Source organism: Ustilago hordei (genome assembly GCF_900519145.1).
Source record: "Ustilago hordei strain Uho2 genome assembly, contig: UHO2_contig_01, whole genome shotgun sequence".
Lineage (NCBI taxonomy): Eukaryota > Fungi > Basidiomycota > Ustilaginomycetes > Ustilaginales > Ustilaginaceae > Ustilago > Ustilago hordei.
This window is the reverse complement of record NW_024545270.1, coordinates 325,110-352,212: the sequence shown is the minus strand read 5'-3', so window position 1 is coordinate 352,212 and position 27,103 is coordinate 325,110. Positions and strand designations below refer to the sequence as shown.

Genomic DNA, 27,103 nt, shown 5'->3' with positions numbered 1-27,103 from the left:
TACTCGAAAGAGACCTTCCCGATCGCTCTTCCAAGACAAACCCACGCAAACGTTTCATCCCATTTCATCTCAGCACGGCAAAAGACACCGAACTCGACCTCGAACTCGCTTCTAACAGTTTGGGACGTGGCAACCAATTGCATCACATATAAGGTCCTGGATTGGATCTTCCAACTCCTTCGCCCTGCGTCCGGACGCCACTTCTTTCTTTGTCCTTTCATCTAACTATAGTGCTGCAATCATCATCCGGCCTGTATACTCCTCGTTAGAGTGGCACGGAATCCCCTCAGACAATGCCCAGCCTCTTTTTTAGAAGAACCAAAGGCAAAGGCCCATCCCAAATCAACTCTGCTTCAGGATACCTAGGCGCCATCAGCTCAGCCGACATTGACCGTCTTGGACTCTCATCGCCCACGCCGAGCACAGCCGACGCACAGCTCCTACCCAACGTTCCCACAAAGGATGATCTCCCTGCGCCACCTCCCAAGAATCCCGCCGCGAGCCAACATGATCCCTACAACAATCATCAGGCATCCTTCTCTTCGACGCTGACCCTACAGACCACCAACACTACCGCTCACAGTAACGGACACGGCGGCATGGATGACTTCGGTCAGATGCAGGCTCTCACCGGTAGTAAATCTGCCACCTTTGCTTCCTCTTCACGGCCCAACAACTACAACACGCTTCTTCAGGCGCCTTCTGCTTCCACCTTAGTCGCTGCTAGCTCCTCAGTCTACGCAAATGGCTCTAAATTCACTCGCAAACAGTCGTCTTCTTCCTTCATGTACGATGCCTCTTCCTCATTACAAAAGCAGCCTTCATACGCCTACGGCTACACAACAGAAGCATGGCACGTTCAGCTCGAAGCAAGCCGTGTCCTGGCGCTGCTAGAGGCATGTGGTGACCAGATCCGCAATCGAGGTCTGGACAACCCGCTCATCTTCTCTTCCATGGCTCTCGATCTGTCACCGACAAACGTAGCTTCCTTGATCAAGCTCTTCGCCTCAACTTCTGGCGTACTCCCCTCCGCCTTTGTCGACGAAATCCGCTTCGCCAATCCACACGATCTTGCAGCAGTCATCAAGTGGGCTTTTGCACGAATGGGCCGTGTTCTCGCAGTTCCTGTGCCCGTGCCTGGTGCAAAAAAGGGAGAAGTGCGAGAAGAGAAGGTCTACGTACAACAGCGCGGCTTCTTAGATCTAGAATCCTACCATGCTTGGCGAGAGCAGGAACGTCGACAGCACTACACTCCAACCGCGTTCAAGGACTTCCTAGCGCATCTTAAGCAGGAAAATGCCAAGCTTCTCAGCTCGTTGTTCTCTTTACTAAGCTCAACGGCTAGCTACTCGTTGAAGAACGGCATGATGCCGGCCAAGCTCAGCAAGCATTTCGGTGTGCTGCTGTTCGGCTTACCTGAAGACGAGACCTTTGCGAGGACGTACGATGCCTATGTCCGGGCGAGCAATGCTACTGAGCACCTACTGTTAGCTTATATCAGGTATCAGGCGACGCAGGCAGCGTTGCCGCCGAGGTTGGCGCAGCACGTTAGTGGCTATCCGTCGATCTTGCCTGCCGAGATGGCTTTGCCATCGACTTCATCCAAGTTGGTTCCGATTACGCAGATCGAGCGGAATGTTAGGCTCTACAGTGTCGATCTGGTACAGTCGGCTTGCGAGATGGATTTGGAACAGGTGTGTAAGGAGTGGGAACACTGTCTCTGTGTTCATGAGACTTTGGGGAAGGACCCGCAGTTGTCGGATAAGTTTAGGAAACTGATCAATCTCAGAGGTGGCGCTACGCAGGGACGGAAGCCTGGTAGCAAGGCAAACGATCCATCGGTTGGCTGTGAGGACGATGATGCAGTGGCAGCGCATTCCTCTTTGGCAGGGAAGCGCTGGGATGATTTCCTCAGCGATGGCTTCTCTGCGCCTGACTCTTCCAAACTGGCTTTCGACCTGAACGAGTCGGCACGCATGAACAGAATTGCAGGCAACAAGAGGGACACGGTCCAATGGAACACATTCTCGGCCAACGGCTTCCATCCAGACGAGAACCAAGCATTGGCAAAAGCTTTGAGCTTTGACGATGTTCTCAAACGTGACGTCCAGAATTGGCCTTCAGAAAGAGATATGATTCATGCCAAGCTTAAATCTAAATCTGACAAACTCCCCGCGTTCAACTACGACACTAGGCCTCGTCTCCTCACCAGCCCAAGTCTAGCAGGTGTTGCGGAGGGAAAGATGGACAACCACCCAATCAGTCGGATGGATGAAACATTCGCTGATGTCTGGGCGGACTATCTGTTAGGCAACGGATGGAGTAATCGAGATGAATTGACGCATAGGAACGCCAACTTTGTCGTCGTTCAGTACAAGTCTAGGCCGAACGAGAGTACGGTTGGGTCGCAGAGTGCGGGTAGTACGCTTTCTTTGCCGACTAGTTTCAGGAAGGTGGAAGGTGGAGCGAGGGATGATAGAAAGGATGCCGCTTGGTTTGTGGTTCAGGAGGTTGTGCCGGCGCAGTATAGGCTTGAATTGGGGAATGTAGGGCAGGGTGAAGGGGTAGGGAGGGCTATGATGAGGAAGTTGAATATGTTCAGGAGTAAGAAGGATAAGAGTTCTAGCAGTGGAATTGGTGGTGGAGAGAAGAGTACCGATATGGCGGGAGATGATGTGTTTAAGGCTGGATCGGGCGGGTCGACGAAGCGGATCGTGTTGAGTGATCAGCTGAAGAGGAATGGAAGTAGGAATGCTTCTCGTAGCTCACTTAGGAGTAACCGGACTAGTATGGATAAGAGAGCAGGTGGAGGCGAGGCTGGTGAAGATCACTCTACGGTCCATAGCAATGGCCATGCGCACTTCAAGAGTGAGGGGCATCAGCAGTCGTCTTCCTCTGGTGGCGGCGGTGGAAACAAGCTCATGTCGACGCTTCGTGCGAAGAGCATGAAAGTCGTCCATTCTGCTCGTAGGGGAGCTTCTTCCCCTGCCCTCAACTCACGTGATCCCATCCTGGCTGGGTACGACGAATTCGGTTGCCACCCCACCACCAATCACGCTCGAGCAGGCGAGCAAGAAGGAGACGTCCACGGCGACCGTTCGTTCACCAGTGCTGATTTCGAAACACGCAGTATTGGCGATTCCGACAGTATCTCTCTAACCCCTGCTCGGAAAAGGAGGGGCGATAAAGCATGGATCGACATCCTAGTTCGAGCCAATGGTAACCGCTTGGAGGGTCCCGATGTGCCTCGGCCCTACACCCGAGCTATGGCGATGGCGGACGATACAGCACAGCTTTCGACCGTAGATGCTGGGTTGGAGACTGGTGCTAGTACTCCTCGACTCATGCGTGGGTCTGGGGGATCGGTTGAGACTTTTGAGGCTCATCATTCGAATGGTGTCCCTCGCTCATCGACACCGCCGCTAACGGCGAGTAATAAGGCTACACCGGAAACGGATCACGCTGAAGAGTTCCCTGCATTGGAACGGATTGAAAGTCCTTCTCATTCCCAGTGCTACTCTTACTCGGCCGAACCCAGCACGCAATGCAATGCTGCGGATGGTTCTTTTGGTGTTACGACAGCTCGATCTCAAGTGGCAGAGATTGCGATGGGTGAGGCATCTCTCTCACCCTCGGCCTCCATGCTTAAACCGGAAGCGGCACTAGACTACGTCGCAGCAGCAAGAGCCGCTTTGAAGTCGAGAAAAGAAGCCCCCCCTCGTCCTGCTGCGTCGATTGATACAAAGAAGTTGGTTGAATCGCTTCGTGCCGGGTTGAGCCCTATTGAGGCTGTGAGAGCGAGTAAAGAGGGTAGATCTGTTTCGCCTTCTTCTCCCCTCGGAGGGGATACTTCTGCAGGTTCGGCTAATTGGCTTATGGATGCTCCATCAGCGAAGCCAGCTGCTGGTAGTGTGAAGGGAAGAGGGTATAGGGATCCATTTGTGAAAGATCCTGTGGCGGGAAGAGTTGCTGATGTAGCGTCGAAATTTGGCGGTAGAGCTGGTGCCTCTTCTATTCCTGTGTTGAAGGGGAACGGTGTTGGTGGGAAGGGAGATCTGGAGAAGCCTTTGCCTGCTGTTGTTCAGGCTAGGACTGCAACTACTGCAACCGCTCGAGCGGGAACAGAGGGGATTGGAGCTGCAATGCTTACCCGTGCATCGATGGACAGTAGAGTCTCGGATGATGAGATATATCCGGAGGACGCAGCATCTAATTTCGATCCTCGCGAGCGATACCAGACGAATTCTACTGATAGTCCCCTTATCCGTAACCTGGAGCTTTCCCAGGCAGAGGAAGAAGGTGAGATGGAACAACTCGATAACTCGACTCGATGGCAAGCAAGGTCTGCAGAATGGGAAGCAGCTGAGAGCGGAGAAGCACCGACAAGGTTCGCTCAACCTTATCAACCAGGTATGCCGCTAGACAACGTTTTGGAGGAGAGCGAGAGCGTTGTTTCATCCAGTATCAATCTTTGAGCACAAAGGATGATATTAGCTCGATCGTGATGTTGGGGTGGATTGTTGATGCGAGCGATGCTTGGTTTTGTATTCTCCCCTCGTTTGCTGCCAGGACGTTGAGGAAAAGCAGAGCTCTCCTCATTAATTGCCGGCGCAGTGTGTGTGTGTGTGTGTGTGTGTGTGCTGTGTGAGGAGTCAGTGACTTGATCAACTTCTAAAGCATGCTAAGATGAGTGCGAGTTAATTCTCATGGATATCGCCAGTGTCCGGGGACAAGGAAAAACACCCCACTTGCGTGCAATGGAAGGAGGAGCGAAAGCATGCAGCTCAGACAGATGATCACGCTCAACTAGGTTTCTGTGACCAGTGTAAGGTTTGGACTAGACTCTTTCCGATAACAGATACATGAGAGAACAGATTACGGAGGGAGCATTAAATAAATAAATAAAGCTACAATGGCGACAACAACAAGTAGGACGACGATGAAGTTACATATTAGATTGGTCTAAGCGAGGTGATCCGGGTGAATAAAGTCAAAGTTTGCAGACCATCTATTGGTCTCGGCGAAACTGTGTTGTGCGTCATCCTTGTGAGTGGCAAGGTGCTCAAGGTTGTGGTATTGAAGAGCTGTCTTGGAGAGAGGACGAGGAGAAGAGGCACGTGGAGTACGTGCTTCATCTGAGGTGTCACTCCCACCTGTGACTCGAACGAGGAAACCGAGGTCAGCTCCACCGCGGACGAGGTTGTCTTGGGGTTCATCGTGGCAAAGGTTGAAGTAGTCTTCATCCTCGTTGGCAGTCGCAGAAAGCTGATCATCCGATCGAGACTCTCGTAGTGTGGAGAGGGCTTGTGATCGTGACCATTGCTCAAAGCGTTGGCTGAGTGCATCCATCTCAATCTCGAATGCATTGTTAATGGGTGAGATGGTGTCATGGACCGATTTGCTGAGTGCCTGCTCTTGCTGTTGCTGCAGTTGCTGATCAACGGCGGGCAAGTTGACAGAGATCATCGAGAGGGGAGATCGGCCAATTTTGGGTGATGACGAGGCGGATCGCGACGATGTATTTTGGAAGGTGTGCTGGTGAATGCTGGGCAAGTGCTTGTTCTTCATCTTGGGTGAACAGCTGGAGTGGGTCTTGCTGGCATGGCTGCTTGGTCGCGTTGTGAGAGGTGATGAAGACATGGGTGATGGACCAGCAGGAGTAGAAGCGGCGGCCATGACAGTTGCAAGTTTTGACTGCGATGATGGTTGGCGCTCGCTGACAAACTCTGGAGCACCATTCTGTCGCTGGAGATGACGATGGTTGACGCCGCCAGGTGATGACCAACCATACTGCCACCAGGCAGGATTGGCGGCGTAGTGGCCAACAGGTGAGAGTCCCAAGGCCATGATGCGCTGCTGCTCATCATGCTCCTCTTGGGTAGCGACGGGCATCGAGTAGCCGCGGATCATGCCGGCAGACTTGCTTGCTGCAGCTGAAAAGTGGTCGGCAGTAGCGGCAATGTCGAGTCGGAGAGCCGACTTTGGACCGAGAGCCGAAGCGGCACTTATTGCCATGGCCATACGGCTAGACTTGTGTTGATTAGTGTGAAGAGAAAAGCCTTCGGAAAGGCCTCGTCGGGCTTGGCGTCGACTGGCGAGAGAAGCTGAGCTCAAAGGGGCGCGATGTTGGCCTGGGGCAAAGTTCTCGATCTGCTCGACGTCAATCACATCGACAGAAAGGGTGGAGTGCTTCGAGTTGGAAGCAGGGGGAAGGGGAAGCCAGGGTGAGTGAGGGAGGACAGAACCAGTGGCGATCTGAGCACCGCTAGCAGCCTTGGAAGCGCGAAGGTGAGAGCCGGAGTGCGGGTTGGTGGAAGGGTTGTAGAGGGGAGCCTGTTCCGAGATGGAACGATGCCCGAGACTTGGTCTGGACATCATGGTGGACTGTGAGCTGGGCATGGTGGCGAGTAGAGTTTTGCGATGTCGCCGGATCGTGCAGATAGCGACAGGGTCAGGCGGGTGGCCGAAGAAAGATGTATGTTGGGGGGGGATGGGGAACTTTGACGGGTAGGTATTGGCGAGGTCGGGGATGCGAGTGAGGTGATGCAGCGTTGGAGAAGATGCCAAGAGCGCATGCAAAGACTAAGCAAGGGGAAGGAAAGTGGAGTGGGTGCTACAGTGAGCTCTGAGATGCGATGCGAGGTGCGGATGAGCTATGCTTTTAACATGGATATCAATACAGAAGGAAGGGATCGTGACAGGGGCAAGTGAAGAGAGGATGCGGTGACGATGATGCAGGGGGATGGTACAAGAAGAGATGTGATGGTTTCGCAGCAAGAAGAAAGTAGAACTCAAGTGAATGAGGATCGAGCTAGGCTGTGCTATGCTAGGGAGATGCGATGCGATGTGATGCGATGCGATGCGGAGTGATGCTGGAAGCGCTGGTGGCCGAATGAGAAAGGCCAAGACGAAGCAGACAGGGGCGTAATGGTGATGCGGATATGCCAGGGAGGATGGAAGACCAAGTGGGAGGCGGGTATGAGAAAGAGGAAGGGAGAGCGGCGCCTTGGTGATGCAGAGGTTGATTGTCGGAGAGGACCAAAAACACCACGTCCAACGATACGGTCTGATGGGATGGACGAGGGAGAGGTATCAAGCAAGGGAGCAAGGCGAGGTGGAGAGGAGGAAAGAAGTTAAGAGAATATGTAGTAGGACACGGTGTCAAGGGCTGCTGGCAAGGCTATTGGCTATCTGCCATGCCATGAGAGTAAGGAGGAGCGGCGTGGCTTGCGTCGGAGCGTCTGACTCTAGAAGCTCTTTTGGCTGTACAGCTGATGAACAGGCAAGTTGAACAATGTCCGGCCACGCTTGAGCGCAGACAGGCGGATTCGACAAGAGTGCCTGTCTGCTGCAAGAGAGGAGGACAGAAGAGGAGAGAAAAGCGCCTCTATCAACTGCCAGAGGAAAAGAGAGAAAATGTGACACAGACCGAGCGGAATCTCAAGAAAGGGGGAGCAATTCGGCGTGGCCAACCAGTGTTAGAGAAAGTGTGATTGCATTTGCAACAGCGCCTCGCAGAACAGAGACCAGCAGATTTCCAGATCGAGGTTCGAGGTGGGCTGTGGTATGGTCGGGAATTGTGATATCCAAAAGATGTGACAGTCCAGGGAAAAGTGGTGGTCGTTGGCGCGGTTCATTTGCGCCGAGCTGACAGCAGAATTGCCTTTGATTTGGCTACAGCATGTGCGCTGCAATCCAGTCAACTGCACAGCTACATAAACCCACAAAGATGAAATGAAATAAATCCAGTCCCTCAGCCTTTCCCTTCTGAAACACACACACGCGCATCCGCGAAATGAAGGAAAAGAAGGGTGCAAGCACGTCCAAGCTCCTCCGCTTTCCCCTTCGATATGAACCCTCGATTACTTGAGAATGCTAGCTGCTGCTGCTGCTGCTGCTATCAGCTCAAGATCTTCTCCGGATGAGGTTGGCACCGACATCGACAAGGCCATCCCTTCCATGCTTGCTAGCTCTCTAATCTCTTGCACATAGTCTTTTCTGGACTGCATGGAATGCCTGCTCTGCACATCAAGTTCATCAAAGTGATTGGCTTGATACCAAGAAAAGGCAAGGCAAAGCAAAGGCTTGACTGTCACCGCTGGTATCTGAGACCACAAGTTTCGACGTTGGCTGTGGGTAACAATGACTTTTTTCCCCCTTTTTCTTTTTCTTTTGGTTCTCCGCATGGTTGGCTGCCTGCGGTCGTGCGTCTTTTTTTACCTCGAAAAGGTACGCAGCGAGCGTGTATTGTGTCGGAAGAGCCGCCTCCTCGAATCGATCAAAATTTGACGGCGTCAGGGTGGACGGTGGAACGCTGCCACGGCCAAGACAAGGCACGCAGCTGTAACCTCCATTCGCTTCGTCGTGGGCCGAATCTGATAGGGCTATCCATTACTACACACAATGCCGCAATGCTCGGTTCGGTTCCGAGGTCGATAATTCTTCCCCTCTTTCGGCGTTGGTCGATGTATGACCTTATGGGAAAGGCCCTCAGCAATGCCCAAATCGAGAAGACCATCCCGAATCTTCCCCGCATGACGGAGATTGATAACTTACCCAGAAACTGTGGTGTAAGCTAGGTTCCCATCAGCTTCGGTCGGCTCGACTTGACCCGTGCCCGTCCGCAAACAATCGTCAAATCGGGTTCCATGCCATTCATGGTTTGGATCTTGCAGTTCGGCAGGACACCGATACCGCGTGAGAGGGCCGCAAATCTTTCCCACAGCAATCAGGTCAGACGGCGATCCACTGCTCTTTCTCTTCGGAGCAGAACCGCTTAGTCGCTGCACAGCTTGTGGCAACTCAGGCCGGACCAGTTGACCGTAAGGTTGAGACAACCCGCTCCAACTCTCTCCTTTTTCGGCCAACCCGATTGATCGACGGTCGAGCTTTCAGGAGGAGCTCAAGGACTCTAACCAAAAAAAAAAAAAACAAAAAAAAAAAAAAAAAAAAAAAAAAAAAAAAAAAAGAGAGCACGCTTTGGGCTCTCTTCTTCTCAGGCATTTGGCATGACGGCTGACCGTAAGGAACTCCGTTTGCGGTAGGCTCGTAACTCTCAGATCCTTGCTGTCAGGCTACAGTTGACAAGATCAGTCGCGTAGACCAGCAAATCGCACAAAGACTCGAGCTGAGGGAGGACGATCTTCCGCTGCCGTCTGCACCTTACGATCGAGGCGTCCTTTTTTCTACTCCTCTCGTCTGTCGAAAATTTTCCAGTCAAGAAAGCTCCAGCCCTGCCCTACAATACTGTACCCTCGTCTCGCCTCATCTCGTCTCGCCTTGCCTCCCTTTGCTCCCCGCCCCTCCTCTTTTAGGGTCATATCTTTCTTCTTGCGAGGTGTCGGTCTTTTTTAAGCGATCGATCTCTCACGCTTTAGACTCCGTCGGACAGGGAAGCTGTTGAGTTTTGGTCCCGATAACTGGCGATTGGGGAGAGTGCGAGTACGATGTCACTACTACTTTAGGGCAGAAACATGTATACTTGATTGACTAAAGTGAGCGTGGTGAGGACCTCAGCTTGATATATATACATCTATGAGGTGCCTGCCGAATGTGGGAGTATCCTCCTTCATGATCTAGCTTGACAACAAGCTAGGGCTAAGTTGCACCCGATCTCCAGACAGATCTGTTCCATCGGTTCCCCGATTGCATTTATGTCAGCATGCATCATCATATCGGATCGCTTCCTTCGGCATTTCATCCTTCCGGTACAGGTCTAACTGAACTGATGAATTGCGATTGCGATTGGAACCTGCAAACCTATCCGTCATATGCCAGGGTTGTTTGAGATGAGACCATTAAAATTCTTCTTTCGTCCGTATGCCAGAACGCGTCTTAAAGTCTAATTTACGCGAGTTAAAATTTAGGTACACTGATACAGAGGCCACTAGCAGGTGCTTGCTCAATCAGATAGTCTCAGATAAAAGGCTTGTATTGCTTATTGTATGATAGCAACATGACTTGGAGTATATATACATGCTCTGGGCACTCATCTGTGCTTACCTTGTCAAGTCATTCCCATATGCCATGTATCTACTTTCATGAGTGTTGTCATGTCAATGTATTAGTCCCCACTAGCTTTGCATTCTGCCTGTCTTTCCTCATTGTTCTGTCTCTTCCCAATTTCCCAATCCTGTGTACTCCCATTCAATACATCACACATTGGCAATGCCGATGCATCTTCAACTCCCCCCCTCAATGGCATATCCAATCCCATCATTTTTGATATCCTTGTTGTATTGAGTCCCTTGAGAGGCTTTGTGAGTATGTCGGCCATGTTGTTGACTGTCCCAACAAACTCAATTGATATGTTGCCATCTTGTACATGATCCCTGACAAAGTAATATCTAGTGTCGATATGCTTGAGTTTCCAGTGCTTGGCTGGGTCCTTGCTGACCTGTATACATCCTTGACTGTCAGTGTACAAGACTGGTCTAACTTCTGTGATCCCTAAATCCCTCAGTAAGTATGAGAAGAAAAGGGCTTCTCTTGCTGCCTCTGATGCAGCGACCAGTTCTGCCTCCACTGCCGACAATGCTATGCACTTCTGTATGTGCGACTTCCAGCTGACTGGACATCCATATACATATGTGACTGCCCCAGATGTGCTCCTTCATCCATTGGTAGGGTCTGAAGCCCAATTCGCATCAGTATATGTGACCACTGGCTGTCTTGCATGCTTCTTATGCTTTCCTCCAAGCTCCAGGTGATATTCGCTCATTTGGTTCAGATACTTTAGCAAGTGTATCGCTGCTTGCCATGTGCTATCGATTGATTCTGACATGTGTTGTGCTAGAACTCCAACCATGAATGAGATGTCCAGCCATACCATGTTAGACACCCATAGCAATTGGCCCACCAACTCCTGGTATCACTTAGCTCTCTCTGGAGTACATTTGTTTCCTCCAACAGTGTTTGCGATGCTTTGCATTGGTATCCATGATTTTTCATTTGGCTTCTCCAACCACTTGCTTACCATGCCTTTGATGTATGCCGTCAGATTGAGTGAAATTTTGCTTTGGCTCCTATCTTGCATGATCTTGATACCTAAGAATTCCTTCACCAATCCATTATCCTCCATCTCCCACTTGCCCATGATCTCTGCTTTGGTATGGTCAACTTCCTTCCAGCTGGGTGATGCAATGAGCATATCGTCCACATATGCTGTTATCACCATGAGTTGATCATCTGCCCCCCTTGAGTACAGGCATGGAGTGCTTGACATGCAGTGAAAACCGATCTTTCACAAATGTGTGTCTAACTCTATGTTCCACCCATGGCCTGATTGTTTCAGGCCGTAGAGACCTTTCATGAGCTTTAGTACCTTCCCCAGCTGCACTTTCATTCCGATGGGTGGCTTGAGGTAGACATCATGGTGTAGGCTCAAGTTTAGGTAAGCCTGCTTTACATTGATCATGTCAACCTCCCAGCCCCATATGGCAGCAATCACTAGCACTCCTCTGATTGATTGGATGGGTGCCACAGGTGCAAAGATTTCTGTATAATCTATGCCTTCCCTTTGTGTGAACCCTTGTGCTACTAACCTCACCTTGTACTTCATGGGAATCAGATTTGCATCCATCTTGATTTTCAACACCCAATGCATGTTGACTGTGTTCATATCATGCAGTAAGTCGGTGGTCTCCCATGTATTCATTGCTTCTAGCCCTTTTAGCTCTTTGCGCATTGCTTCCTCCTGTCATGGGCCTGGATGCTCAAGAAGCAGGAGGGTCACTGGTTCATATGGAAGGAGCACAGGTATCGAAGATCTAGTCGATACCAGTAGAGAGCATGGTCGTAGTGCAGTCTCCATGGAGACCATGGACTCCTATGGACTCACATGCAAAGGAGGGCCAAGCACAGCCACGAGGAGGACCAAGCTCAAGGAGCAGGCACAGCCACGAAGAGGACCAAGCTCAGATGGTTACCACTCAGGGGCTCGAGAGACAAGAGTCAAAGGAACTGTCACCGGTCAAAGGAGAAGGAGCAGTGTATAGGACACTAGCAGGCAGGTCCTGAGGAAGAGGAGCAGTGTTGAAGGAGTTGACACCAGGTCATGAGGAGGAGGAGCAGTGTCGAAGGAGTCGACACCAGGTCATGAGGAGGAGGAGCAGTGTCGAAGGAGTCAACACCACTCAAGAGGCACAGGGGTGCCAAGCAGGAGAGGCCCCTGAGCAGTACTCAATGAAGAAGGTACTCTCTGGAGAGAGAGCAGGAGCAGCATCGCTGGCGATGCTGTGAAGAGGTATATAACCATGCTTTCTCATCATCATAAGTCAAGTGGATCCTCATCCACTCTACTCACCATAACTAGTTATCACTTCAGCATAAGTATATATTAGTTCCAGTCAGCATAGCAGCAATCTATCAAGGTTGCTTCTCATCGTAGTGTGTGTGTTGTATCACCACTACCTGACGTCCGAAGGCGCCCATAGCAGGTTAGCAGTCCGGATATAGATAGAACCGAAGGCAGTAGTCCACTGCGGTCCAGGATCACTTCAAGCATCAGTCAACACACTGGACACTCGTGTTGATGCCACCAACTTTATCACCAACACCATCAACCTCGTTATCATCAACATTCATCAACCTTACCTTAACACCAATGTCATCAACCTCATCATCATCAACACTCACACCAGACCTTGGTGTCATCATAACCGAAGCATTGCTATTGATCGTGCTGAGCTACCCCTGAACGGAGTGTCCACAGAGGTCAGCCGAAACCTATGATAGTATATACAATGAACACCACCTGCTGTCACTGCACAACTTGATAGTCACTGATACCGAGACAATAGCTGTCGCACAGTTTGATAGTCACCGAGTATTTTGACAGACCGACCTGGGTTTCAGGCGCGAGACCCCTGACACCTCCCAGAACCTCTTGTCCTCTCCAGCCAGTGCTTCCCGAACAGTTGGATTGAGATTCCTTTTCTCCTTCTTAAGCCCTGTCATCACTAGCCCAAAGGAAGTTTGTGCTTTGTACCTCAGCTCCTTGTGTTTCCCTTCTCTCAAGGTTGTCTCCATGCTCATGTACTCATTCAAGGGGTCTTGATCACCCTTGTCGAAGAGGTCCTCCTCCATGTACCCCAGGTTAGCTAGATCCTCCTCATTGTTTGGGACTGGAGGCAATTGAATGTTCACTGGCTTCCATTCTGTTCAGTCTGACCAGCATTGAGTTTCCATGAACTTTGCCAAGTTGCTCCAGAAGGTGTTTGGACTGTATTCAGGACTGTAGAACAGCCATCCCTTTCTCTCCAAGCTGTATCCTATGAATATAGCCGGGACTGCTCTCTGATCCAATTTCTTGTTGTGTCTCTTGGCTTTTGGGACATTCACCCAAGCCAAACATCCAAACACATGCATGAGGCATATGAAATGTTCCAGCGACTTTCTGAACATCAGCTGATAGGGGAACTCTCTGTCAATGTTAGGGGTCAGGTTCATCTTGAATGCTGCTGCCCAGATCACATATGGCCAAAAACTCTTTGGTAGATTTCTCTGTATCAATAATGTCTGCATCTTCTCGCCTAAGCTCCTGTTCATTCATTCCACTCATCCATTTTGCCTGCTATTGTACCCCACAGTGGTCTGCCATTCTATCCCTTTCCCGAGTGTCCATTCCAGTGCTTTGTTGTTCCTCCATTCAGTCCCTTGATCAGATTGAATTGCTTTCAATGTTCTGTCCATCTGTGTTTCTAGGAATAAGATGATTCTCTTGAGCTGCACAAATGTGTGACTCTTCCATAGTAGTGGCTGTACATGCACATACTTGCTATAGTCATCGACCAGCACTAATATGTATGTGTACTCTGTCACATAGGATGAATCAATGATTAGGTCGATATGGATGAGGTCCAGGGGCCCCGCAGCTCTCTTGCCACTACCTTGCCCCATCCTGGCAACTGTACTCTTGGATTGTATACATGGCTCACATGTCAGAGCTGTGTTCGGGTCCAATGCTTCTACAGGTTCACCTCTCAATTTGTTAACGATTGCCCTGGACTTATCTCGACCTGGGTGTCCCAGTCACTCATGCCAGAGCTGTTTTGTGGAAACTTTTGGTCTCCGTTCAGCTAGCTTGAATTCTTCATCAACCCCTTCAAACAGCAGTGTTGATGCAGCCATCACATTTTGTTGCCATGTATCACCTTGTATCTCTAGCAATCCACTCTTGCAATTCTTTACTATTTTTAGCAGCATGCTGTCTGCCAAATGTATTTGTCCCCCTTTAGGGTCTAAGGTCACACATGCTCCTTCATCCATCAATGAGTTGGTTGACAATAGATTAATGTTGAGGTTGTGAACATAAAGTACATTTTGGAGCAGTATCTCCCCATACTCTGTTGATATGCTAACATCCCCTACAGCAGTCACTTCTAAGACTTCAATTCTGGTGGTATATATGCACTTTCTGCACTTTCTTGGATGGATCAACATGCTGTAGTCATTAATCATGCGGAAGGTTGCTCCTGAATCCAGAACCCAATGGGTCGATTGGTCTGGTTTTGGGGGCCTTTGCCAACTTGGGGCAAGTGGGCACCAGACTTCCTATTTAGTCTGGGTGAGAGGAGAGTTCTTGGGGATGGTGACAGTGGCATCGCATTTTCTGGCACCATGTCCATAGCATTTGCACACCCAGCAGCGAATCCTCCTTGGTCTAGTCTTAGCCTTTGAGCTTTCAGCATCCTCATCAGCATCGCTATCCTGCTTGTTGCTACCAGCTGCTTGGGTGCTTGCCTGTTGTGGATCCACCTTTTGGGTGGGAATGCTTTCGATTGCAGATTGGTGCATCATCAATGCTGTGGCGAGGGCATTGAAACTAACTTGATGGATGGTGGTGACCATTTCTTTGTAGACTGGGTGCCAGATAGTGCATCTTTGGAGTGCTGCATATATGGCATCATCACCGAAAGGTGCTCCCAGGAGGCTTGTCTCTGTCTGCATGGCTCTAATCTCTTGGATTAGCTTCTGTGCATCGGCGTTGAACATCTTGGCTTCATTGAGTTGGGCAAGGAGTGCAATTCATCATGAGGTCCTAGCAGCTTCACTGGTCAAGGCCTTTTTGATCTTCTTCCAGGTCTGGTGGAAAGTCAAATATGCCTTGCTAATGTTGAGCAATAAGTAGAGAGTGTTGTACTCTCCTTCAGTGTCTAGGGTGCTATGTAGCACACCTGCTAGGATGTTGTCAAAGGTTCTGTTCCATTTTGGATGATCACTATCATACGTGCCTTCCAAGTGCTGTGTGGCATGAGGAACAACCCTGAGGGTGGCCTTGATGAGGGTGCTCCAGCTATAGTAGTTTTGCAACATGAGTTTAGGGACCACCTCCATGATCTTGGCTAAGGTATGGTAGTCATACTGCTTGTTGTCATTGTCAGAGTCTGACTCCTCTTCAGCTTCATTAAACTTGTTTTCATTGCTGTTGGTGGCCTCGTCATCGATTCGTACTTGTTGAGCCACCTTTCCCTTTCTTCCTCCTTTTGTCTTCTTAGTTGCCTCACCAGCTTGGTGATCTCCTTCTCCTGCCATGGTGAATGTCATGGGTTCAAGCCCCATGTTGGGAGCCAGTTAAAATTTAGGTACACTGATACAGAGGCCACTAGCAGGTGCTTGCTCAATTGGATAGTCTCAGATAAAAGGCTTGTATTGCTTATTGTATGATAGTGACATGACTTGGAGTATATATACATGCTCTGGGCACTTGTCTGTGCTTACCTTGTCGAGTCATTCCCATATGCCATGTATCTACTTTCATGAGTGTTGTCATGTCAATGTATTAGTCCCCACTAGCTTCACGTTCTGCCTGTCTTTCCTCATTGTTCTGTCTCTTCCCAATTTCCCAATCCTGTGTACTCCTGTTCAATACATCACGTGTTGGCGATGCCGATGCGTCTTCAACTACGCGACACGCGGCCCCGCATAGGAGAAGGTTCTCGGCCTGTATGTATCACATCATCAAGCATTCTGATGGACAACGCCGAAGGTCGCCTGCCTGACTCTTCCGCGCACTGCCCTTTTCGCCAGATGGGAGGTCGAACAACAATCAACACAGTCGTCATAGAACTGCTCCGTCTTGTATCCGCAAGCGCTACGCAATCACTAAAGAGAAGGAATTGAATCTATTGATGCATTGACACAGTCAAGAATGCGCTGTGTTTACGACCGAACATGAAAAGAGTGTCCATAACCGCCCCTAACCTCCCCCTTCCTTTAAAAAAACCGTATTATCATTGCAAGCCATTACACTAGCCGCAGGACCAAGCTCTTCAATAGCAGCAATCAAATGCTGTCTAGTCGCCTGTACATACACCAGCAAACCAGGCATTGCTTCTGGTCTCAGAGCCAATTTCTGCACCGTACCTGGTGTGGAGAGTTTTGCAGCTTCTAGTGAGCTCTGTGACCTGCCTGCATTGTTCGGTGGATGGGATTGATAGGTTGTATCAACTGACGTACTCGCTCCTCTCCCCGCATCCTCTCCTTGCGTAGGCGGATGAACAGCCAGACTAGGCCTTCTAACATGTCTATCAGCCTCAACCTTGGCCGACTGCACCAATCTCTGCCCACCTTGAGTCCAAGTGGCTCCACCATCAACCGATCTCCGCTTCCCGCTGAGTGCAGATTGAAGTGAAATCCGTCGACCAGCTCGACTTTCTTTCCTCTCTTTCTCCTCTCCAGCATTGGCTGCGACAACTTCCCAGGTCGTATCGAGAGAAACTTTGCCCGATGAAGGTTGTTTCCTGTTCCCAGCTGCAGTAGTCAAAGGTGTACTCGGCATTGGCCGAGTGACCTCCTGCGCAGCTGCATTCGTGTCTTTTGATTTAAGATTGTCGAGCGAAGTCTTGGAGCGAAGGAAAGAGCGTCGTTTGAGATTGAGTGATTTGCGCTTTGGTTGTTTTCCCGGAGTGCAAGGCTTGCTGATGTCGACCGAGGTGCGAGGCTCTTCTTTGCTGGGACTTGATTCAGTAGCTTTGATACCAGCAACGGAAGAGGCAGTTTCAGCACCTTTAAACACCTTCAACAGATCCCTCAGACCTTGCAAACCCGCTCGACTAGCACTCCGCAATCGACGCTTAGCGCTGCGGTCGACGCCACCTACATCAACACCTTCTAGTGGCGCTACTTCGCTCAGCGCGCCATGGAGAGGAACCGTGTTGAAAGCTCGCTCAGAGTTCTTGGTACGGTTCGACCTGGCGTTTCGCTTCTCCTCATCAAAGCTCACCCGACTCGGAATGGTGAGGTTGGACCATTGGATGTCTGTGTTCGTCGAAGATCCTGCTCTTGCTGAGCTGCGGGGAGCTTTCAAGGACTCCGCGCTCCTATGCAGCACTTCATCGCGCGAATACTGCTCTGACTGGAACCGACCATGACACCTACTTTCAACATGGCATGTCGGCCCTAGAATGGCCGAAAGGATGTCGATTTCCCTCTGCACATCCACGCTTCGCACACCATCTGTTGTCGACGTGGTAGCTTGGCTCGTACCGCTGGTGCTTCTAGCGCCCGAGATCGAGGACTGACTCGACGCCAGACCACCTAGCGGCGATCTGGGACTAGCGTAGCTCGACACATCCGAAAATGTCGTACGTCGACTGTCGACACGCGTGGCCAGCGGAGTGTGAGAGACGGTATCCACTCTCGCAGCAGAGTCTGCTTCAGTCCTCCCCTCACCCAAGCCAATGAGTACATCGGCACACTCGAGCCAGTTCTGCACTCTGTCCTCCACATCAGCGCTGGACAGCGGCGCCCGCATCCTGTGGTCCAGATAGCTGGATTTCAGCATCTTTAGCTCTTCGATACCTTTGGCAAAGTCGCGCACTAAGCTGATGTTGTTGCGCAGCCCAGTCTGAGCCTTGCTGATGCGGGAAGGGATCTTCAGATCACTAAGACTGTTGCGTCGTGTTGCGCTCTTCTGCAGTGAGACAGTAGAGGAAGCCAAAAGGTTCGCTGAAGCCAGGATGGGTGCGCTGGTGTCTGCAGCAGAGGCAGCTGGCTTAACCGGGCTCGACTCAATGGCTGCTAAACGCACACCGCGAGATGGAGTCATGGGTGACTCTGTATATGATGTGCCTCCCTGCTGCGACTGACGAGAAGGTGAGAGCGAAGTGTCGGGAGCTGAAAGCATGCGTGCTGTGCGAGGAGCAGTGGCCGGTGTTCCTTCGAGCGTCTTCTCGAGGTTGATGGGAGAACCCGGCATACTTGCAGCTCCACTATGCTGGTCGCTATGCGCTCGCAAAGACCCGTGGTGAGCAGAAGACATGACGGCAGCAGACCAAGCTGTGTCTTTGGTGTCGAACGAAGAAGTGGCACCGCGCTTACCATGAGACAGCCAGCCCGAGGATGAAAGGCTCGAGAGACCAGGTGAGCTTCCAACGCTTGTTCTGTACGATGCCTCTGAGTCGTGAGCGTCGTGTCCAATAGAAGCGGAGATCTGCTTTCGCATCCTGTAGCCCGAGAGGGAATCAGTACTCGTCTGACTGTGAGCAGTTAAGGCAGAGACAGATCTGCTTGCATACGCGTTGCCATTCGACCCATGCAACACTCTTTGTCCAAGGTAAGGGTATTGTGCTGATGTCGGATCATCCGCTGTTGCCTCGTAGGAGGCGTTGCGCGAGTGGACTTGGCCGTAGGAGGGCTGCAAGATTCGGACCGAGGTCTCTGTACGAGACGCGTCATGACGGTGTTGCGTAGGATCCGCTCTATCTTCGTTGTCCTCTGCCATGGCTGCTCTCAGTGTGTTGGAACTGGAAAAGTCGCGGCGAAGGTTGCTAGTCGGAGGATACGCGAGCCCTTTGGACGGGCTGCTGACATCCTGCCACGATGGAACGCTACCGCTTGGGTCCGGACTCTGTAAACATGCTTGAACGGAAGGCATTGCCCGAGCGTCACGTTGCGTTCTCCCTTGCAAAGATATCGAAGGCTTGCTCGGACTGCCAGGAACAGCCCAACTCAGCCTCTCGGAGCTGTCACGTGGAGCGTTGTCACTGCCCCTGCGGCTGCTTTGTTCGTTGGAGTGCGTTGGCGTCGCCTCGCTCGAACGTCGAAGTCCTAGCCAGGCAAAGGGCGGCGACATTGGTGGCTTGGCCGTCTGGGACGTCAGACTGTCCCTTACTGGACTACAAAAGGCGTCGAGAGGCTGGACTAACTCTGACGTGCGTCGAGGCGGTGAAGAAGAAGGCGTTGCAAGGGCATTTGGAGACGTCATGCGAGTCTGCCCTCCTCGGCCAAGCAGTCGACGGAAGCTGGTGCTGCGGAGGGCAGTATAGCTCTTCTCCAGGCTAGATGGGCTTGCAGCGCGTCTGGAGCGATTCGACGTGCTGGACATCTGACTGATCAGAGAAGCTTGGCTCTTGTTTATGCCGTTTGCATAAATTCCCCCTGCACTTTCATTTCCATTTGGCACGTTGACACTAGTGCTGGATGCATTAGCAACATTGATACGAGAGCGTGAAAAGCTGAGACGCTGCAATGCGCCTAGCTTCGACTTGGACCTTTTGTGGGTCTTTTCTGCTGAATCCACAGCGTCGTCTTTCTTCTTGTCATCGGTCCGTGAGGAGGAGCTGGTGGCGGAGTCTGCTGTCGACCTGTGACTTGTATCAAAGCCGAGAGCAGCGCCAAGTGAACGTCTCGCAGGACGATTCTTGGTGGCGCAGACAGCTCCTTTAGACGGCGTCTCTGTCTCTGTATCATCCCCATCTGCTTCATTTCGGTCGCCAGTGCTAGGACGGCTTCTGCGAGAAGCTCCAGTCAGACCAAGGGCATTGCGATGACTAGGGGTAGGAAGAAGGGAAGGATGAGAAAATTCATCGCTGTCGAACGACGGTCTCTGTCGGTCAGAGTCGGCGTCGAACTGAGCCGCTAGACGCGCAGAGAAGTCGGTGGCGCCGCTCGCTGTTGATGTGTTGGATAATCTCTTTTTGGAATTGAGGTCATCTGCCCCTCTCCCGAAGTCGAGGTGTCGGCGAACATTGACAGGAAGCTCGCGAGACAAAGATGGGTCTTGGTGCAGAGCATGCCCAAGTGCGCCTGCGAGAGGAATGTTTGAAATTTGCACGGTGTTGTGCGGCGAGGAGCTTGTGGATGCCGATGGGGTCATATGTGGGTCAGCATTCCAAGAGAAAGCGTCGTCCCAGTTTTCGACATCGTCATCGTCATCGTCATCGTCTTTGCCACCATGAGAGGAGTTTCGCTTCTGCTTGTTGGCACCACTGCGTCCGCCCGAGATTGTAGGCGGAGTCCGAGCGTAACTGGACGAACTGGACGCTGCCGTGTCCTCTTCATTCTGGAAGAGAAAGTCATCGTCCCAGTTCTCGCTGACAGAGGAGGTGACGCGAATGCCTTTTAGATCAGCTTCTTGAATGCTGTGAAGATGGCTGTCTGTCGAGACTGGAGTCGAAAGGCTTCTTGCACCGCTGACGACAACTTTGGTGCAGATAGGAGCTGGTTTGGCTGTAGATGAAGGGTCGACGAAAGTGGGTGAGGGATGCAAGACTCGGTCGACGGTTTGCTGCAGCAACGGAAGGCGAAGGGGCTCGACATGGTCCGCCTCGGATATGCCAAGCTCTGCGTCCCAATCAGCATCGAAGGATCCACCTAAGCTGTCTCTGATTGGGGACTGTGGCGTTCCTGTGACGCTTTGATGCAGAGGAGAAGAGCCTTGTTGCGCTGGTAAGGCGGCATGTCGATATGAGAAGCTGGCAGTTACTGGGGGTGGAGCCGACGATTGCAACAAGGCGTGACAAGAGCCGAGGGCAGAAGGAGTCCGAGATGGGTCGTAATCGATGGATTCATCATCGGTATGAGAAAGGTAGCCGTTGGATATGCGGCTTCGTGTGAAGCTACTAGCGTCACTTGCTGATCGGGCACGATTTTCGGGCCCGTCAACCTCGGGTGGTGCTGAAGGGCTGACGCTATGTGCTCTCGAGCGAGAGGTACTAGAGGCGAGGGAGCTAGAGCGGGAGCGAATGGACAGAGAGACAGGCTCTCGATGGGGAGCATAGGTGTATGGTGGAGAGAGAGGCTGCAAGGGAGGCAGCGCTGAAGCTGGAGCGGTATGATGCGCTATCGGAGAATGCAGAGAGCTGGAAGGAAGGTATGCCGCTGGGGTTGGTGGTAGCAGGCTTGGTCGCTGAAGGAGCCAGACCTGCTGTTGTCGCTCGTAGAATCGAGCGCTGCTGGAAGGTGGTGGACGGTAGGGACGGTCTGTCTGTTTACTTCGAGGTGGCGTGAGAGATGATGAAACCGAGCGAGATTGTGAAGGTGAAGAGGAACAAGAGGCTGTGCCAAAAGTCGACGATGACGACGAGGACGACGTTGATGCTGTTGATGCTGAGGTATGAGGCGCTGACACATGCCTCGTCGCGGACGTTGAGCGGGACGCTGAGGGACTTGCTCGACTCGGAAGAGGCTCGAGGACAAAGCGGCTTCCTTCCGCATGGACCACACGCAGCGGTGAGGATGACCTCTCGGATGGCCTTTCGGATGGCCTTTCGGATGGCGACCTGAGCGCAACTACGCTTCTGCGTTTGTCGGCGAGCTCTGGTCTGCGTGGCGAGCTACTGCTACCGGCCGAAAGGGGAGGGGTTGAGTGCATGTTGGCCTTGAAAGTCTCTTTAGCGAAACATTGGCAGCCACTGCAGAATGGTCAGCCAGGCAATGTCAGTTGAGCCGATCGGCAAGAAGCGATGGCTCCAACGAAGGCCTCAATGGCAAGAGTGCCCTGGCAATGCTGAGAAGAGTGCAGTGCATACGGTGTCTCTCTATTGCCAGAATTGGCTTCGGAACAGTACCGACCTGCTTTCAAAGGGGGCGTGGGAATGATATCGGCCCTTTCCGTCGGCCCGACCGAGTCTAGGTGGGCAAGGAAGAATGCCGTGTCAGTTTAGCCGTTTACAGTGAAACGAATGTGAATCCGAGATGTCCAACAAATGGGGAGGTGGCGCTACTGGCCCCAAGAACGGCTGCTGCTGCTGATGATGATGATGGCGATGGTGATGGCAGTGAAGAGGGCCTCAGCTAGAACGATGAAGCTCGCAGACACTCGTCTCTTGCAAAGTGACGCCCTGAGCGGAGTTAGCAGTGAGGATTCAGATCGAGACCAACACATCACTCATACCTACATGCACACACGCATCTCTTGCATATTTAACCAGGAAACAAAACAAAAACAAAACAAAAAACAAAAAGGTGTGACTTTTGAAGCAGCAGCCGACGAGCGTAAGAGACTGCATTTGTGACTTGATGCTCTGTTGCGAACAAGTTGCGGTCATCGTAAGCTATGCCCACTTTCTTCATCTATTGCTCCGCGCTAACTTATCACGCAACATACGCCGCTACATCAAGCAGCCGTTCATCTCGACAAGCTCTTCCCCGTTCGAGACGCGCACTGACGCGTTACTATCCGAAGACTACTCTAGTTCAACGCAGGGCCGAGCAGCCAAGCCTTGATAGCGTAGAGCAGGACCCCTTTCGCCTTTCCGCTTCCCGTCTTTCCCATTGAATTTTTGATTTGATTTGATTTGTGTTGATTTGATTTGATTTGATTTTTGATTTTTGATTTTTGATTTTTGATTTTTGATTTTTGATTTTTGATTTTTGATTTTCTTTCGCCTTCGATTTCGCCTATTTGAAACATACACGCCGTGCAGAGGGCGCTTCTGTGCATTCGGCGTCGCTCCGGCGTCTAGCTTGATTTTGCCGACCTGTTGAAGAGGTCATACAGTGGCCACTGCAGATGCAGGTCACGAACGCTACCCTAGCATCGACGATCGCTGCCTGGGCCTGCCACAGCATGAGAGATCAAGTTGAGGATCATCACTCGATTGGGTGCCTTTCAATTTGTCCATCACTACTCAATTGGCATATTTCGAATCGTAATCTTCAGCAAGCAAGCAAGCAAGCAAGCAAACAAGCAAGCAAGCAAGCATCATCGTATGATCTATTACAATTCTTTTCACTCTCATGGTGGGCGTCGCAGCACGGTCCGAGCGCCGATAGTCCCACTTTATGCAGCTGACAGCTCCTGGACCTCCAAGCCCGTCGCAATGTGACAACTGGTTGATGAAAGAGTGTCGATCTGTCGACATTCATCGACCAAATTCAAAGAGACTGACAGTGTATCTCCCACGCTCCTGAAAGTCGCTGCGAGTGATCAGAGAAGAATTACTCCAGGTGACAGTCTTGATTCTTGGCAACATTATCAGGGTAGGTGCAAACTTGTTTGCTGTGCTGCGGGGAGCCCAGCTGCGAGCAAGATTGCCCCATCACAGCTGGTTACAGCGGCAGATATTCAAGGCGACCGCTCATGCAACAGTTGAATCTTCTTCGTCATGGTGTCCTGGTCGCGTAGCAGTATCAAGACTCGTGGCCCTTTGGAATGGCAGCAAAATCACTCCTGCGGGGACACCACAAAAGCAAGGGAGAGAGCAGGCTTTGTTCAGGTCGCTGCATGATGGAGTTGATTGGGCTAGAGTACATGTTGATTTCAGCGCCTGATGCCTTCAAAGATTCGTACAAGTGCGAGTGCCAAGATAAGAGCACTGCTTCACTTCTGTTCCGTCGATTCCTCTTGCGCCATCTCCTTCTCGACAATTTCATCTGCAATCTTCTTGATGCTCTCTGCACTCGACCCCTCTGGAGCGGAAGAGTCCGCAACAGCCATATCCTTCTTTGATGACTCCTTAGATGTTGAAGAACTTGAAGTGCGTCGCAGAGCCTTGGCCTCCTCCATCAGCTTGCTGCCCACACCCAACTCGTGGTATCGGAAAAGCTCAGCCTTCTGACCTACACCTGGCAAGGCGTGAATGCGCAAAAAGTGGAGCCATCGGTCCACGACCTGGTCGTTGGCATCGAACAGCTTGATAGCTCGTGAGTGTGTCTTCCTCCAGAAGTTCTCCTGCGACTTTTTGTGAACGAATGGTGATCTTGGTACAGTCCAGAGTGATGTGCGTGTGGGGAGACAGGCAACACCGCTAGCAGAAATGCCGATAGCAAAAGCAGCTCGTCGGGCAAAGTCGGCAAAGAGCTCGAGGTTCGACAAGCCATCGGCGTAGCAGCGAAGGTGGAGGGTTGCGACGTGAACGCCGTGAGTTTGAGCAAGCGCTTCGGTGGGCAGAAGGCAGTTGGGCAAGACGAATTGCTTTTCCTCCTGAGTAGCCGCAACAGCCTCGCCGTCGGTGCTGGATGATGGAATGCTGCTGCTGTGTGGAAGTGGTTGTGATGATTTGCCAAGCTGATCCACTGTTACTGAAGACGAGGTTGATGCATTTGAGCGGCTGCATGAGGTGCTGTACAAGTACAAATCAGGACAACTGAAAAGGTCAGCACGCGCCTCTCTACCAAATTAGGATCTCAGATGTCCTCTGACGATTGCAGAGCTGGTCTTGCGTCGGCTTAATCACTTACCTTAACCTTCTGGCCACGGGTGCTGCGATTCGACTTGATGTACGAGTGGCAGCGCTTACCACAGCTACAAGCGAGCGGGCAGCGTTGGCTGATCTAGAGGCCATGTTCAGTATATGAAAGTTTCAAGGAGAATCTTTCAACGAGACTCGAGCGGTATCGTTAGGGGATGATCAGATCTCGAGGGTAGCCGTTATGCAAGGATGAGAAGGTAGTGGCATGCAACGATGGCGTTGAGAAGAAAGCTTGGATCTTCCGATATTCAATACGAAAAGGTCGCATCACGTGAGCGGCTCAGTTTGTCGTGCGAATTATTGTTTTTTTTGGAGCGCGTCCATCGATGCTGCTGCGCTGCTCTGCTGCCATCAGATTGGAACTCCTCTTGCTTGCCGCACTCATAGCACTGCGCCCAGCTTGTTATGCACGGCGAGCACACGCTTGACTCTAGTAGAGTGCGTTTGTGGTCTACGATCACACCCAAAGGATTAAAGAAAAGAGCATGGCGCAATGAAGTGATAATGCTACCTTGTCATTGCAAATTGAGCCGGATCGGCGGGGTATAGAGCTCATCGAGCTTAGAGCCGAGTTCTCTCGGTGTTGAAGAAACGAGCAAGGTACAAGGGCAAGGTACCGGCATCAATGCCAAGAGCAGCAACAATGTCAGATCAAGCTGAGCTCAAGGGTCCATACTCGGCGTGCCCACACGCGCACTTTCCTGCCCCTTGCTGACTTGAGCAGCTCAATTTCTTTGGCGGTCAAGCTAGCATCGTTGAGATCCTCAGGTCGAACGGTTTGATCTGGTGCTGCTGTTTGCGATGCTGCATCCTTCTGTGATGCAGGCAAGACGATATCGATGCCATCCCACCAGCATTTCCTGGCTGGTTTGCGCCAGAAGAGAAGCAGCTTTTGCGCAGTAGCGAATTGTTGATGATCCACGCGCATGTTGGACATCATGCTCGTCTGACCGCTTGCATCGTGATACTCGCTGGCACCAACATTTTCCGAGTTTATGCCCTCCGCTTCCAGCTCGCGAGCATGTGTAATACCGGTCTTGAGCAAGACCAGAGCAATGGAAGTTATGCAGCAACGATTTGGTTCGAGTGCTCGAAAGCCCCATGTGTCTTCACGGTCAAAGCCACTCATGCAGAGCATGTCGATGAGATGCTGCTCTGCAAGATTGTTTTCCTTGTTGACATTCCTCTGCAGCGCGGTGAAGATCTGCTTACGATCGAGCAAAGCATCGCCACATGCATACTTGAGTCGAAGCAGGGCCGGCGTTGGGTAACCTGTTGAAGGGTCGGTGCCCTCAAATTCTTCAGGGTCAAGTTCTGCTCCAGGAACGGCCTTCTTGGGTGGGATAGCAAAGTACTCGAGCTCTTCTCGCAGAACAATGATGGGCTGCTTGTTCATCAGAGGGATTTGAGACATGCCGCTTTGGTTCATGGCATTGGGATCAGCGCCTTCGCCTGATGCCTGAGCATAGTGATAAAGACCGGGACTGCCATAGGAAGAGCTGGGTCGATATTTGCCCGGTTGTTCGGGAGTGCCGTAAAAATCATCTTGCGCTGTCTTGAAGAAGCTGAGCACATACGACAGACATTGAGGGTCAAAATCGACAAGGTACAGCTCCTCCTCATCCTCCTCGCCCTCCTGATCGAGCAATGATGGAATACGTGGTTGTCGGGTGAGGATGAGACCGTTGGGGAAGAGACAGAGCAGGACGGATTCGGGCAGGTTCATCATAGTCTCGCGCTCGATTGTGAAGCGGGTCCCACGCAACTCCAACGTGAGATGGGTGCTGGGATCCTGCGCCGAAAGATCATTGACGTCGTCCATCATGGTGTGTCGATGCAGTTGCGAAGAGCGAAGCCGTGGATGCAAAGGATGATGCGAATGCTAGCTCTCCCCTGTTGTCGGAAGAGGTATTGGTGGAAAACCTGACAGCAGATGCTTGTTCGAGACTAGAGGAAGCGACGCCGATGGTGTGACAGCGCAAGGTACCCGCTGACGAAGTGCAAGATCCAATGTCGGAAGGCAGGGATGTCGTAGAGGTCAATCAATGATGAACGTCGACAAGCGAGGGATACGTTGATGAGCGGAAAGAGGTCTGAGTGTCAGTCCCCTAAGATGAAGCAGTGTATGGCCGTCGCTTGGTGTGTGAGTGTGTGTGTGGAAGAGAGAGAAAGAGAGAGAGAGAGAGAGAGTGTGTGTGTGTGTGTGTGTGTGTGTGTGTGACTAGTTTGTCGTGAATCGCATCTGTCTCATGCGGGTCTACTGCTGCTCATTTTTGGAAATTGGATTTTGGACCACAAAAGTGGGTGAGTGACAGAGCAACAGCTGAGGAAGTCAAGCAAGCAAGCAAGCACACACAACACCATCATTCCAGTCTCGCTCAACGCTGGAATGTCAAAACACGGCCATTGTGGGGGGGGGGGGACAAATTTCAGGAGTGTGAGATCTCCTGCCACCGCACAAACAAGCTAAAAATCCAAAGTCTCTCCTCCACGTAGCAGAGACGGATGGCACCACAACAAGTGACATGCGTTGAAAGCGAACCGCGCCAGCGTGAAAGTCCTTCCAGCGTCAACACCATCTCATCCTTCCAGTCAGCGTCTATCCTACTTCCATCGCACAAGCCTCCTTCACCGCTTCACCAGAATCCCCTCTTCGGTCATTTGAAAGTCGCTGAAGGCTTTGCTTT

At 51.5% G+C, this 27,103-nt stretch overlaps 7 protein-coding genes across 7 annotated transcripts; 1 reads left to right on the top strand and 6 right to left on the bottom strand.

Annotated features, from left to right (window-relative positions):
- Positions 1-293: 293 nt before the first annotated feature.
- On the top strand, positions 294-4,475 carry UHO2_00094 (uncharacterized protein; the record flags this gene model as incomplete). Its single annotated transcript, XM_041556714.1, has 1 exon — positions 294-4,475. One exon carries the CDS (start codon positions 294-296, stop codon positions 4,473-4,475), a length of 4,182 nt encoding a protein of 1,393 aa, XP_041412648.1.
- Positions 4,476-4,962: 487 nt separating this feature from the next.
- UHO2_00093 (uncharacterized protein) lies at positions 4,963-6,399 on the bottom strand (the record flags this gene model as incomplete). The annotated part of the gene is made up of 1 exon (XM_041556713.1): positions 4,963-6,399. The coding sequence occupies one exon, from the start codon at positions 6,397-6,399 to the stop codon at positions 4,963-4,965; it is 1,437 nt and encodes a 478-aa protein (XP_041412647.1).
- Positions 6,400-12,407: 6,008 nt separating this feature from the next.
- Positions 12,408-13,899, bottom strand: UHO2_00092 (uncharacterized protein; the record flags this gene model as incomplete). Its single annotated transcript, XM_041556712.1, has 5 exons — positions 12,408-12,495; positions 12,518-12,670; positions 12,845-13,157; positions 13,224-13,540; positions 13,583-13,899. 5 exons carry the CDS (start codon positions 13,897-13,899, stop codon positions 12,408-12,410), a joined length of 1,188 nt encoding a protein of 395 aa, XP_041412646.1.
- Positions 13,900-14,553: 654 nt separating this feature from the next.
- UHO2_00091 (uncharacterized protein) lies at positions 14,554-14,994 on the bottom strand (the record flags this gene model as incomplete). The annotated part of the gene is made up of 1 exon (XM_041556711.1): positions 14,554-14,994. The coding sequence occupies one exon, from the start codon at positions 14,992-14,994 to the stop codon at positions 14,554-14,556; it is 441 nt and encodes a 146-aa protein (XP_041412645.1).
- Positions 14,995-16,198: 1,204 nt separating this feature from the next.
- On the bottom strand, positions 16,199-21,595 carry UHO2_00090 (uncharacterized protein; the record flags this gene model as incomplete). The annotated part of the gene is made up of 1 exon (XM_041556710.1): positions 16,199-21,595. One exon carries the CDS (start codon positions 21,593-21,595, stop codon positions 16,199-16,201), a length of 5,397 nt encoding a protein of 1,798 aa, XP_041412644.1.
- A 1,950-nt stretch (positions 21,596-23,545) lies between these two features.
- Positions 23,546-24,509, bottom strand: UHO2_00089 (uncharacterized protein; the record flags this gene model as incomplete). Its single annotated transcript, XM_041556709.1, has 2 exons — positions 23,546-24,287; positions 24,406-24,509. The coding sequence occupies 2 exons, from the start codon at positions 24,507-24,509 to the stop codon at positions 23,546-23,548; spliced, it is 846 nt and encodes a 281-aa protein (XP_041412643.1).
- A 553-nt stretch (positions 24,510-25,062) lies between these two features.
- On the bottom strand, positions 25,063-26,241 carry UHO2_00088 (uncharacterized protein; the record flags this gene model as incomplete). Its single annotated transcript, XM_041556708.1, has 1 exon — positions 25,063-26,241. The coding sequence occupies one exon, from the start codon at positions 26,239-26,241 to the stop codon at positions 25,063-25,065; it is 1,179 nt and encodes a 392-aa protein (XP_041412642.1).
- Between the last annotated feature and the right edge of the window lie 862 nt (positions 26,242-27,103).